The sequence below is a fragment of the Lactuca virosa genome, chromosome 4 (genome assembly GCF_052849685.1).
Source record: "Lactuca virosa cultivar CGN04683 chromosome 4, Lactuca_virosa_CGN04683_v6, whole genome shotgun sequence".
Classification (NCBI taxonomy): Eukaryota; Viridiplantae; Streptophyta; class Magnoliopsida; order Asterales; family Asteraceae; genus Lactuca; species Lactuca virosa.
Window position 1 is genome coordinate 463,476,872 of NC_136429.1, and position 14,423 is coordinate 463,491,294.

The 14,423-nt window shown below is 46.3% G+C and overlaps 1 protein-coding gene across 1 annotated transcript; it reads left to right on the plus strand.

The window, feature by feature from the left end:
* Nucleotides 1-13,488: 13,488 nt before the first annotated feature.
* On the plus strand, nt 13,489-13,968 carry LOC145106812 (uncharacterized). Its single transcript, XM_079043741.1, has one exon. The coding sequence runs from the start codon at nt 13,489-13,491 to the stop codon at nt 13,966-13,968; it is 480 nt and encodes a 159-aa protein (XP_078899867.1).
* The last annotated feature ends 455 nt before the right edge of the window (nt 13,969-14,423 follow it).

Consider the following 14,423-nt stretch of genomic DNA (forward strand, 5'->3'; position numbering starts at 1 on the left):
CATTTTCAAAACATACTTTTATTCAAAAGAAGATATCAAAACATAATGTATCCAATGTTATCATATCAAAACATATAGAAACATATCCCAGAATCTCAAGACATAAACTCCATAAGTGTGTACGGATCACGCCGGCGCCTTCCCGCGATCCTCGCTAGTACCTGAAACACATATCACAACAACTGTAAGAATAAATGCTTAGTGAGTTCCCCAAATGCTTAGTGGTCATTGTGTCTCAGAGGACTTCCGTCCCACGACTCTGGTAGACCTTCCTGTCCTACCCGTAATGACCTTCCGGTCCATATCATCTTGACCTTCCGGTCCATATCATAATGACCTTCCGGTCCTTAGTATACATAACACATCAATATCATATAACAGTATACAGCACATACATCTCATAGCATATAAGACCTTTCGGTCACACATAGGTACCACTCTAGGTACAGTATAGTGAGAAGACTCACCTCGTACGATGTTGGATAACCTCCCGTGCTCGATAACCCGACCTAGCCTCCTCCTATTAACATAATAACATTCCTGATTAATACCCTCTCTTAGACCCATCTCTAAAGATTGGGTAGAAGGCCATTCTACCACTCCCTGAATTCCCCTGAATCAGCTTGACCAAAACCCTAAGGTCAACTAAAGTCAACGGTCAAACTTTGACCCGACTCGTCGAGTGCACATGGGCGACTCGGCGAGTCCAAGCGGGTCTTCTGAATCCTTCTAGTCTCACTTGGCACGTCGAGTCATCCCTCCACTCGACGGGTTACACCTGTCGCGAATCGCAGGGCAACCCCGACTCGACTCGTCGAGTACACTAATGGACTCGGCGAGTTCCTTCCATGACAACACTGAAATGACCTTCTGAGGTCAGATCTGCTCCTCTAACCTATAGATCTGACCTTCCCAAACACGATAATGACGTAAAGGTTCAAACTTTAGGTCCATGCATCACACTATCACCTTTATATGCCAAAATAACCCTTAATATGATAACCTAAGCCCCAAACTCATAAAGGACTGCATAAAGCTGGAGAATAGGGACTCTCTGGACCTCTCAAGGTCCAGATCTGATAATATTGTCACAAGGGGACATCATACACACTAGATCTCTACCAAAAGAGAAGAGAAGAAACCCTAGATTCATGAAATCTATTACTTAAACGAAGATGGACATGAATCTTTACCTCTCACAGCAGCTCTGAACGAAATGATGGAAGATTTGAGTCCCACAATTCAGCCTAGCTCGAAATCCTTCCTTCCCTTTGCTAAAACACACTCAAGAATGATGGATTAGACTTCCTCTTGCACTGCAAGCTTCTCTCTGCTCTCTAGGGTTTCTCAGGGGAGTAGTGGCCGCAAATGAAGGCCATAAAGGCCTTTAAATAGGGCACAGACCCCGAGATTTAGGGTTTTCGTCCACAGCACGGACTCGTCGAGTCCACCCATCGACTCGTCGAGTCCCTTCATTAACAGCAAAAACGCGATCCTACTCGACGAGTCTAGGCGTCAACTCGTCGAGTCCCTCCTCAAAACTCAAAATAAATGAATAACGTAGAATACCTAGGAATCCGGATGTTACAATTCTCCCCCACTAGAATCAGACTTCGCCCTCGAATTCTCGCTCGGCAAACAACTCTGGATGCTGCTCCCGCATCTCTAACTCTGGCTCCCACGTCAGCTCGGACCCTCTCCTATGCTGCCACTGGACCTGAAGCAGGGGCACCTCCTTGTTCCTTAGAACCTTGATCTTCCGATCTAGGATCGCGATCAGTCTCTCAACGTAATTCAATCTCGCATCCACCTGAACATCCTCCAGCGACACTACCGCCGACTCGTCGGCTATACACTTCCTCAACTGAGACACGTGGAAGGTATCATGAATCTGGCTCAACTCCGCAGGTAGCTCCAAACGATACGCTACCTTGCCCACCCTTGCGGTCAATCTGAACGGACCGATGTACCGAGGCCCCAGCTTGCCCCTCTTCCTGAATCGGATCACTCCTTTCCAAGGAGACACCTTCAGGAGTACGAAGTCTCCCACCTGAAACTCAACCTCGGATCGTCGCCTATCCGCATAACTCTTCTGGCGACTCTGTGCTGTCAACAACCTCTGCCTGACCTGCTTTATCTGCTTAGTCGTCTGAAGCACTATCTCAGTGCTACCCATCACACGATGTCCTACCTCTCCCCAACAAATAGGAGCCCGACACCTCCTACCATACAACAACTCGAAGGGAGGCATACGAATACTCGAATGGTGGCTGTTGTTATAGGAAAACTCAGCCAACGGCAAGTACATGTCCCAACTTCCTCCGAAGTCCAACACACATGCTCGAAGCATGTCCTCGAGCGTCTGAATCGTCCGCTCACTCTGCCCCTCAGTCTGTGGGTGGTAGGTGGTACTGAAATGCAACCTCGTACCCAACTCCTCATGGAATTTCTTCCAGAACCTGGAAGTGAAACGTACATCTCGATCCGACACAATCGAGATCGGTACTCCATGACGCGATACCACCTCTCTCACATACAACTCGGCCAACCTCTCCGCGGAAGAGCTCTCACTGATAGCAAGGAAGTGAGCGCTCTTCGTCAGCCGATCAACAATCACCCAAATTGCATCGACACCCTTCGCGGTCCTTGGCAATTTGGTGATAAAATCCATGGAAATCTGTTCCCACTTCCACTAGGGAACCTCAAGTGGCTGCAACTTGCCATGTGGACGCTGGTGCTCGGCCTTAACCTGGCGACAGGTCAAACACCTCTAAACGAACCACGCAACATCCCTCTTCATACAGGGCCACCAATAGTCTTTCTTCAAATCCAAATACATCTTAGTGGCTCTGGGATGGATCGAGAACCTAGATCTATGTGCCTCCTCCATCAAAATGGTACGTGCCCCGCTTGCATACCGCACCCAAATCCAACCTTGAAAGGTCATTAGCCCTCGGCTATCGGTAACGTACTCAGACACCTGCCCGATCACCCGCTCTCTCTTGCGGTTCTCCGATCTCACAGCCTCTGCCTGGGCCTCCCGAATGGTGTCCAACACCGGAGTCATCACCGTCAATCGCATACAAGTGTCTCGAATCGGGGCACTCTCTGCCCTTCGGCTCAGAGCATCAGCTACAACATTAGCTTTGCCCGGGTGGTATAGGATCTCACAATCGTAATCCTTCACCACATCCAACCATCTTCTCTGGCGCATATTCAACTTGGGCTGATCCATCAAATACTTCAAACTCTTGTGGTCCGTGTATATGGTACACCGAACCCCATACAAATAGTGACGCCAGATCTTGACAGCGAACACCACTACCCCTAATTCCAGATCGTGGGTGGGATACCTCGTCTCATGAGGCTTCAGCTGCCTCGATGCATACGCTATCACATGCCCTCTCTGCGTAAGCACCGCACCCAATCCTGATATCGATGCATCGCAGTACACCACAAAATCCTCCATTCCCTCTGGAAGGGATAACACCGGGGATTCGCACAACCTCTGGTGAAGAGTCTCAAACGAGGTATGCTGCTCCGGACCCCATGAAAAAGCAACGCCCTTCCGGGACAACTTGGTGAGGGGCACGACAATCTTGGAGAAATCCTTGATAAATCTCCGATAGTAGCCGGCCAACCCCAGAAAACTCCTGATCTTGGTGGGGGATCTCGGCACCTCCCAACTCATCACAGCCTCAATCTTGGCCGGATCAACCAATATCCCATTCTGGTTAATGAGATGCCCCAAGAACTGGACCTCTCGTAACCAGAAATCGCACTTGGAGAATTTAGCGTAAAGCCTCTCCGACCTCAATACTCCGAAGATCTCTCTTAAATGCTCCTCATGCTGCTCTCTGGATCTCGAGTACACCAGTATATCGTCGATGAACACGATCACCGAACGATCCAACATCGGTATGTACACCCTGTTGATGAGATCCATGAACGCTACCGGTGCGTTGGTGAGCCCAAAAGGCATCACCACGAACTCGTAATGCCCATAACGAGTCCTGAACGCCGTCTTCTGGATATCCTCATCTCGCACCCTCATCTGGTGATATCCAGATCTCAAATCTATCTTGGAGAACCAAGATGCTCCTTGCAACTGATCGAACAGATCATCAATCCTCGGTAGTGGGTAACGGTTCTTGGCCGTTAACTTGTTCAACTCCCGATAATCAACGCACATCTGGTGTGAACCATCCTTTTTCTTGACAAAAAGGATCGGCGCTCCCCAAGGTGAGCTACTCGGCCTGATGAATCCTTTCCCCAACAGCTCCTGAAGCTGTGAGGATAACTCCTGCATCTCTGGTGGCGCAAGGCGATAGGTCGCCTTGGCGATAGACGCCGCTCCCGGAACCAAATCGATGCGAAACTCCACTTGCCTCTCGGGAGGCACACCCGGCAACTCCTTGGGGAAAACATCCGGAAACTCACGCACTATCGGCACATCATCAACCGAACTCGGCCTCCCCGCGGCCCCTCGTGTATCCATCACATAATCTACAAACCCGCTGCAGCCCTGCTGTAGACTCTGTCTCGCTCTAGCTGCCGAACAGAACGCTGACCCAGATCGGGTACCCTCGCCGTACACCGTAAGCACTCCCCCACTAGGGTCTCGTATCGTCACCAACTGTCGCTCGTAGTCTATAACAGCCCCAAATCGGCTTAACCAATCCATGCCCACTATGACACACACGTCCCCCATCGCAATCGGGACTAGATCTATCGGAAACTCAACCCCGAAGATCTCGAGTACACATCCTCGAATCACATCCGTAGCATACACCACTCGCTCATCAGCTATGGAAACTCGTTGAGGTCGACTCAACGCCTCCCGCTGGATGCTGATGTGCTGACTAAACGCTAAAGACACAAACGAACGACTCGCACCCGAGTCAAATAACACCAAAGAAGGTACAAAACTCACAAGAAAAGTACCTACGCATATCATAATATAAGCACAATATCTCAAATTCAGCATAAATAAATGAAAGAATACATACCAGCCACAACATCAGGCGCTGCACGGACCTCCTCCGCTGTCAACTGGAAGGCTCTCCCGTGAGCCTTCGGTGCCTCGGCCTTCATCGGCCGAACGTCAGTAGCTCACACGGTAGCATGGGCAGATCCCTGCGGTGCTCCCTGTGATGTCCCCCGCAGCTGTGAACACTTGGCCTTCCGGTGTCCAGTTTGGTTGCAATGAAAGCAAACCATGAACCCCTTGGGGCAATCCTTGGCTATGTGCCCCTCCTTGCCACATTTGTAGCAAGCACCTGATCGACAAACCCCATCATGTCCCTTGCCACACTTCTCACAAGTTCGGCCCTTCTGGCCTCCAGATCTCGAATCGGTGGGCTTTGCCCACTTGGCTGCCGGTTGAGACTGTGCTGGCCGCCGGTCCCTCCCCTGAGACTCGGCCTCCTCCCGGACCTGAGTCTCCAGCTCAATCTCCCTCTTCCGGGCATTTGCCTGGAGCTCAGCAAATGTCCGGTATGATGAGTTCGCCACGAACTCCCTGATATACCTCCTCAAAATGCTCAAGTACCGACTCATACGTGTCTGCTCAGACGACACGTGCTCAAGGCAAAACAACGCCCTCTCATGAAACATCCTCGTAATCATCGTCACAGACTCAGTTCCCTGCTTGAGGGACAAGAACTCCTGGGCTAAACGTTCCCTCTCCACAGGGGGAACATACTCATCTTGAAACATCATGGTGAACCTCTCCCAGGTCACCGTACTAAGCTCTGCCGTAGTGAAGTTTGCCGTCACAAACTTCCACCAGTCCTTTGCTCCCAAGCGAAGCTGGTTCAGTGCAAACCGAACCCTCAAATGCTCCGGACACGAGCAGGTGTAGAAGCATCCCTCGATATCAGAAATCCATCTCATCGCAGTAATCGGATCCTGCGTCCCATCAAACTCTGGTGGTTTCGTGTTGCTGAACTCCCGGAACAACAACGAGTCACCCCCCTGAGGTCTAGCAGCAGCAACAGCTGCAGTAGCTGCAGCAGCCGCAGCCTCAATAACCGTTGTGTACCGGTCATCAAAGGTCTCAATCAATGTGGTCTTGATAGACCGAAACATCTCCGGAATCTCGGCTCGGATCGCCGTAGCCACCTCATCGTGGATCATCTGACGAAGCTCCTCGTCACTCACGCCGCTCGTCCCAGGTCTGTGGCGTGTCCCAACCATGATGTCTCTGGAATACAACATAAAAATATCAGATACTTGCTCGAGCATACTCGTACTCGATAACTCAACCCTACTTGCTCCCTAGTACCCTAAGGATTGTTACTTGGACTGCGCACTGATCCAGTGTCTTCAGTAGTACGGGCCCTATACTACCGTGCATACTGCATCAGTATTCACCCCAAGTCCTCCTCCTAGGATCCCAGACCACAAGTACTCTACATCTCGCTAGCATAGGCTACCCTTCGGTAGACCTCTCATAAGCTCCTCACTGCTACCTACTCACTCTCAAGCATCTCATAGCAGCAGAAATCTTCCTAGGCTAAGGCATCACAAATCAGGCCACTCTAGTCCTAATATGAATACCTAGCCTACTCTAGCATGCGTAACATATCATAACATATCTCATAACACATAATGTAAGGGTATTTTGGGAAATCACCGTTCAGGCACTGGCTGATCGTACACACTGCTTCCTTCTGCTTTTCTCAAACTCTTTTACTTTTTAGAAAAATCGTTTCCTTTATGAAAAACTTTCTCAAATCCTCAGTTTGAGTTCAGATACACCCGAAGGTGCATCTGAATCCCTCAAACCTGGCTCTGATACCAACTTGTAACGACGTAAATTTACAAAACAATTTTTCATTTTCAAAACATACTTTTATTCAAAAGAAGATATCAAAACATAATGTATCCAATGTTATCATATCAAAACATATCAAAACATATCCCAGAATCTCAAGACATAAACTCCATGAGTGTGTACGGATCACGCCGGCGCCTTCCCGCGATCCTCGCTAGTACCTGAAACACATATCACAACAACTGTAAGCATAAATGCTTAGTGAGTTCCCCAAATACCACATACACACATACGCCACTCAAGGCTATAAGACCTTCCGGTCACTGTGTCTCAGAGGACTTCCGTCCCACGACTCTGGTAGACCTTCCGGTCCTACCCGTAATGACCTTCCGGTCCATATCATCTTGAACTTCCGGTCCATATCATAATGACCTTCCGGTCCTTAGCATACATAACACATCAATATCATATAACAGTATACATCACATACATCTCATAGCATATAAGACCTTCCGGTCACACATAGGTACCACTCTAGGTACAGTATAGTGATAAGACTCACCTCGTACGATGTCAGATAACCTCCCGTGCTCGATAACCCGACCTAGCCTCCTCCTATTAACATAATAACATTCCTGATTAATACCCTCTCTTAGACCCATCTCTAAAGATTGGGTAGAAGGCCATTCTACCACTCCCTGAATTCCCCTGAATCAGCTTGACCAAAACCCTAAGGTCAACTAAAGTCAACGGTCAAACTTTGACCCGACTCGTCGAGTGCACATGGGCGACTCGGCGAGTCCAAGTGGGTCTTCTGAATCCTTCTAGTCTCACTTGGCACGTCGAGTCATCCCTCCACTCGACGGGTTACACCTGTTGCGAATCGCAGGGCAACCCCGACTCGACTCGTCGAGTACACTAATGGACTCGACGAGTTCCTTCCATGGCAACACTGAAATGACCTTCTGAGGTCAGATCTGCTCCTCTAACCTATAGATCTGACCTTCCCAAACACGATAATGACGTAAAGGTTCGAACTTTAGGTCCATGCATCACACTATCACCTCTATATGCCAAAATAACCCTTAATATGATAACCTAAGCCCCAAACTCATAAAGGACTGCATAAAGCTGGAGAATAGGGACTCTCTGGACCTCTCAAGGTCCAGATCTGATAATATTGTCACAAGGGGACATCATACACACTAGATCTCTACCAAAAGAGAAGAGAAGAAACCCTAGATTCATGAAATCTATTACTTAAACGAAGATGGACATGAATCTTTACCTCTCACAGCAGCTCTGAACGAAATGATGGAAGATTTGAGTCCTACAATTCAGCCTAGCTCGAAATCCTTCCTTCCCTTTGCTAAAACACACTCAAGAATGATGGATTAGACTTCCTCTTGCACCGCAAGCTTCTCTCTGCTCTCTAGGGTTTCTCAGGGGAGTAGTGGCCGCAAATGAAGGCCATAAAGGCCTTTAAATAGGGCACATACCCCGAGATTTAGGGTTTTCGTCCACAGCGCGGACTCGTCGAGTCCACCCATCGACTTGTCGAGTCCCTTCATTAATCTAGTTAGCAAAAACGCGATCCTACTCGATGAGTCTAGGCGTCAACTCGTCGAGTCCCTCCTCAAAACTCAAAATAAATGAATAACGTAGAATACCTGGGAATCCGGATGTTACACATTCAATAGTTTTAGATCCATGAGAAAATTACAAAGTGAAAGACGATTCCAGAAAGAGAAGGAGTGGGATCGAGTTTCGGTCCACACAGACCAAACGGAGGATTCGAGAAAAGGAGTCGGACCCTCGTGGAAAAAGATTAAGCAAGGACGAGAAGGATGTAGATCGACTATCCAATGCAGAAAACACTTATAAAAGATAGGAGAAGCTACCTGAAGTAATAGAGGCAAAACAATACAACCAAGCATTCAAGAATATAAACTTCTGCTCTCCTTTTACGGATGACATTAACGAAACGCCCATCCCCAAAGGATTGAAAGGGCCAAGGGTGCCACCTTACGATGGCACCAGAGATCCAGACGATCATGTATCCAATTTCCAGTGGGTGATAACGATGATACCAATGGACCCAAAATTATGGAGCCTATACTTTGTTGGGACCCTGGATGGATCTAAATGATATTGGCTTGCTAGATTTCCACCTCGAAGTATAGGGAACTTCAAAGATCTATGCCAAAAATTTTGTAACAGCTTCATACAACAACGAAGGTTCCAGCAGCAAGCACACACAATATTTTCCTGTCGACATCATGAAGGAGAATCGAACAAAGCGTATTTTAAGAGATTTAATGAGATTAGTACAAAGATGCCAACCCTGGATAACCCTATGATCATAGCGGCATTCACCTATAGGCTTCTAGAAGGGGAGCTATTTTGAATGTTGGTAGGGCGAGAGTGGGCCAATGCAGAAGAAATGATACGAAAAGTCAATCAGTTCCTAAGACAAGAGGCCGAAAGTGCAGAAAAAGCAAGAATGGAAGGAAAGGCCAGGGCGGGAAAAGAAAAAAAGGAAGAGCGAATTACAACGTACTCGTCTCAGCCAAAAGGGATATCCTGCCATTACAAGAGAAGTCCACACCAAAGCGAGAGGAGAAGGTGGAACGACCGTTACTAGCCATATTGACAAGAAGCCTACGAAGCCTATACTCCACGGAGCCCATAGGCACAACCTAGATAAAAACAGAAAATATCCTCGAGACCCGAACAAATACTCCGACTATCACAAAAAGTTGGGTCACGCAATGGAGGACTGTGAAAGTTTAAGAAGAGAAAAAGAGAAAAAATAATCATTAAAAGTTAACGAGCGAGCTACAAAGAGAGACAATACACCAAAATACGACGTTGAAATTGCCATGGGGAAAGGCGAAGAGGATCCTAGTGACAAGTTGACACGGAAACGGAAAGTAACCAACATTGAGTTCGGTCTTCATGATCCACTACCCTTTGATTATAGAGAGACGGGGCCTCTGATAATTAAAGTGGGAATAGGAAGAACGTTGATTAGACGGGTTTACGTGGATAATTGAAGTGCAGTCAATGTAATGTACGAACATTGCTTGAAGGGTCTACCTCTGGATATCTAAAGATACCTCAAGCCTACCATTACTTCAGTGGTGGGATTCGCGGGCCAGTCCGTATGGCCGAGAGGGAAGATCTTGCTACCTTTCACATTAGAAGACTATTGAGGTAACATTCGGAAAACCATATTAACAGAATTTGTAGTGGTACAAGCACCTTCTCCCTATAACATACTTTTGAGAAGAACCAGTTTGTGGAAACTTCAAGCCGTTTCATCAACAGTACACGGCCTACTTAAATTCCCTACTGAAGAAGGGGTGGTGATACTTTAAAACACCACCCAAGACCTCCTAAGCATAGCCATGCTGTGCAACCAGAGCAAGCTAAGCCCATGGAAGAAGAAGGAGTTTCTTCAGTGGACACCGAAGACGTAATTGTCAATAAAATCCACAAGGATCATACAATCAAACTAGGGGTCAATCTCCGTAGGGTGTTGCAGGAAGGATTAATGATGATGTTGAGAAAATATCATTCGCATGGACACCTAAAGATATGACAAGTATCTCAAGATTAGTAATAGAGCATCATTTGAATATTGGTTCCTCATGCACGCCAGTAAAACAATAAAAGTGCAACATGGCCAATGAAAGAAACAAAATCGTCAACAAGGAAGTCGAAGCATTAGTAAGAGCCAGGGTCATGAGGGCCATGTAATTCCCAAAATGGATAGCCAATCCGGTGCTAGTAAAGAAAGCAGATGGAACGATGAGGATGTGTATCGATTTCACCGACCTCAATAAGGCTTTCCCGAAAGACAGTTACCCTCATCCATAAATCGAGCAGAAGATCGAGTCATTGGGGGGATATCGGTGGAAATCTTTTTTGAACGCATATAAAGGGTATCACCAAGTAAAGGTGGCCATTGCTGATGAAGATAAGACAACTTTCCACACTGAGAAGGGGACCGATTGCTATACGAAGATGCCTTTCGGTTTGAGGAATGCTGGGGCAACTTGTTGGATATAGTGTCTAAGTCCATAACTATATTTGGTATGTACTTGACCCGACCCGGCATGGTCCATTTGGGTTGCACTTCACCCGAACAATTTATGGATAATCGTTTGAGAATAGTATAAGTTATGATTTATTAATATATTATAAGTCCTAATATATTAATATAAAATCATATTATTTAATTAGTATTGATCTATAATTAATCTAGAATTAATTTAGAGATCAAAAGTATGACTAATTAAATATGGGCTCTTGTATTTATATAGTGTGGGCTAATGCTTATTTGGAATGGGCTAGGCTTGCATGGAAAGTCCATCGACACTCCATGGAGCTTTAACCCATAGATCTCATGGAAATGAAAAGACATGGGTATTAGGGTTTACATGAATGTAACCCTAATCCACCACACTATATAAAGGAGGCTTTGGTTCTTGAAATCACACGAGTTATGGTGAGTAAAGTAAGAGGGCCGATTTCAAGATGGTGATTACTATTCTCTCAAAGTTCCAAGTTTGTGGTGATTTGTGATTTCCATTTGAGGCATCCACACTATTGGTGCTAGGTTTTAAAACTCCAAGCAATCAACTACAACTACAAGGTAAGTAATTCTACTAGCTTTATTTGATTCAAGTTCCCTATGCCATGCTAGATAGGATAAGAACCTTGGAAAAATAATTATTTGCATGTATCATAGTCAAACATAGATCCAAGGTTTCTAGGGTTCCATGTACACCATAGGAGTGTTAGAATGCTCAAAAACCCATCACAACTTACCAGAGGTTGGTGCACAAAGTATTCGCGAAGCAAGTAGGAAGGAACGTCGAGGTATACGTGGATGATATGGTAATCAAGAGTGAGGGGGATAACGATTTTTTGGCAGCTGTGGAAGAAACCCTCAGAAGGCTACGACAGACCAACATGAAGCTCAATCCAAAGAAATGCATTTTGGAGTACAAAAAGGGAAGTTCTTGGGTCATATAGTAACAGAAAAAGGGATACAGGCGAGCCCTGAAAAGGTCGAAAGTTTGTTGAAAACGAGAACGCCACGAACAATAAAGGAGGTATAAAGTCTTAATGGCAAGTTGGCAGCCTTGGGGCGATTTCTTGCTATGTCAGCAGACCAGACGATACCCTTCTTCCAAACATTGAAAACATTTATATGGAGGAAAGACATAATATGGTCAAATGAGGCAGAATAAGCACTCCAGAAGTTGAAACAATCCCTCAAGCAACTACCGACCTTGGCAAGTCCCTTAAAGGATGAAGTGTTAACGGTGTACCTATCAACAAGTCATGAGGCGGTCCGCGCAACATTATTCGCAAAAAGAGGAACTGTTAAATGCGACTCGAGCATTTGGAGCATTTGGATCATGTTCATGAAGCATTTGGAGCACTTGGGCCTCAATGGAGCACTTGGGGCTCATGGAGCATGTGACAAAGGAACGGATCTTCTAAGAGAGGAATGGATTATCAGACAAAGGAACTGATCAAGTGCCAAAGGAACAGATCGTGTACAAGGGGGTTTGGAGCACCTGGAAGGAGTGTGGAGCACTTGGAAGAGGTTTGGAGCACTTGGAAGGGATATGGGGCAACAAGGGTTCCTAGTTGCGCCACATGATGAAGAGATAGGTCAAGAGGGATGCTCTTGCGCCATCTTGCTCTCCTATTGCGCCATCTTGTTTTTCCTGTTGAGCCATGCATGGCCTTGTTGAGCCATGCATGTGCCTATTGCTCATGGTGATGTTGTTGCTCCAAGATTGATGTTGTGCGCCATACTTGATGCTCTTGTGCCATTTAGATCCCTGTTACGCCAACTAGGGTTGTTGTTGCACCATGAAGAAGCTATTGCGCCATTATGGACCATCTTGGTACATGATGCGCCGTATTGATTCCTTTGATGTGCCATGTTGATCTAAGTATGCCAAGAAGATGATAATGCTCAAGAATGTTCTAGAAGATGCTGCATGGCGGATTGTGATTGGTTGACACCCTTCATGGGCCTATGGGCAAATGGGCTTGGCCCATTAGGGTTTTAGGTCTGATCCCTCAAGTATAAATAGAGATGCATGCTAGGCATTTTGTATCTTGAATTCTAGAGTGATAAGCGAATCTCTGTGTAATTGTACTTGTAACCTCTGTGTTGAGAATTCTGAAATAAAGAATACTCCCCTACTGCCCGTGGACGTAGGTCTCCTTGACCGAACCACGTAAATACTGTGTCTTTTGTAATTTTGGTTTTGCTTGTTATTTTCTTTACTTCCTAACAGTTTTGTTGTGGTTCAGGTGTGGACAATTTCGCTTAAAGGTTGAAGTGTTAACGGTGTACCTATCAACAAGCACCGATATATTTCGTTAGTAGAGTATTGCAAGGAGCGGAATGAAATTACTCCAAAGTGGAAAAGTTGGTCTTGTCTTTGGTATATGCAGCTAGGCGGTTACATAGATATTTCCAGGCACACCCCATCGAAGTATTAACCGACCAACCAATGAAGCAAATCCTATTACAGCCAGAGCGCTTAGGAAGAATGACGAAATGGGCGATAGAGCTAGGGGAGCACGATATCACGTATAAACCCCGAATCAGCATAAAAGGGAAAGCTCTAGCTTATTTTTTGACGAAAATACCAGATGAATCACAGTCATGAATGATGACCACTCCCAAGGGAACTGGTGAGCACCCGAAAACGTCAACCAGAACAGCCAAGGAAACATGGGCATTACACGTTGATGGGCCATCAAGCAAAGACGGGTTAGGAGCGGGCATCGTCCTCACTAGCCCGTACGGAGACAAATCAACCTATGCCTTACGATTCAAGTTCAAGTGTTTGAACAATGAGGCGGAGTATGAAGCCCTTCTAGCAGGGTTATGGTTGGCAATAAGCATGAACGTCACGTATCTTGAAGTATTTAGCGACTCGATGTTGGTGGTCAACCAAATTGAAGAAACATACGAAGCCAAAGAAACGCACATTCAAAAGTATTTGACTCAGAAACAGATGTGGATCGCTAAGTTTGAAACATTCGAAATCACACAAGTTCCACGATCAAAGAACAAAGAAGCAAACGCTTTAAGCAAACTCGCGTCAGTAGCCTTCAACCGCCTATCAAAAACGGTCCTAGTGGGATGAGGTACGCTGGTGAAGGCGACTAGGTCAAAGTGACCAAAGGCTCTCTAGTTATAATTAATGGGAGGATGAATCGTGGAAGGATCTATATCCTAGAAGTCAGTATGGTTACGGGAACGGTAGCTATCTCCCAATCCTTGAATGAAGGTGATGACAAGATAGAGTTGTGGCATCGTAGGTTGGAGCACATGAGTGAGAAGGGCATGTCAGTTCTAAGTAAACAAGGACTGCTTGGTGGAGAGGCTATTGGAAAGATAAAGTTTTGTGAAGCTTGCATCAAGGGAAAGCATCGCAAAGTAAAGTTCGGTATCGGTCAACACACAAGCAAGGAAATCCTGGAGTATGTTCATTCAGATCTATGGGGTCTTGCACCAGCGAAGTCTCAAGGAGGATGCTCATACTTTGTGATGTCCATTGATGACTATTCCAGGGAGGTTTGGTTGTACTTTCTGAAGACG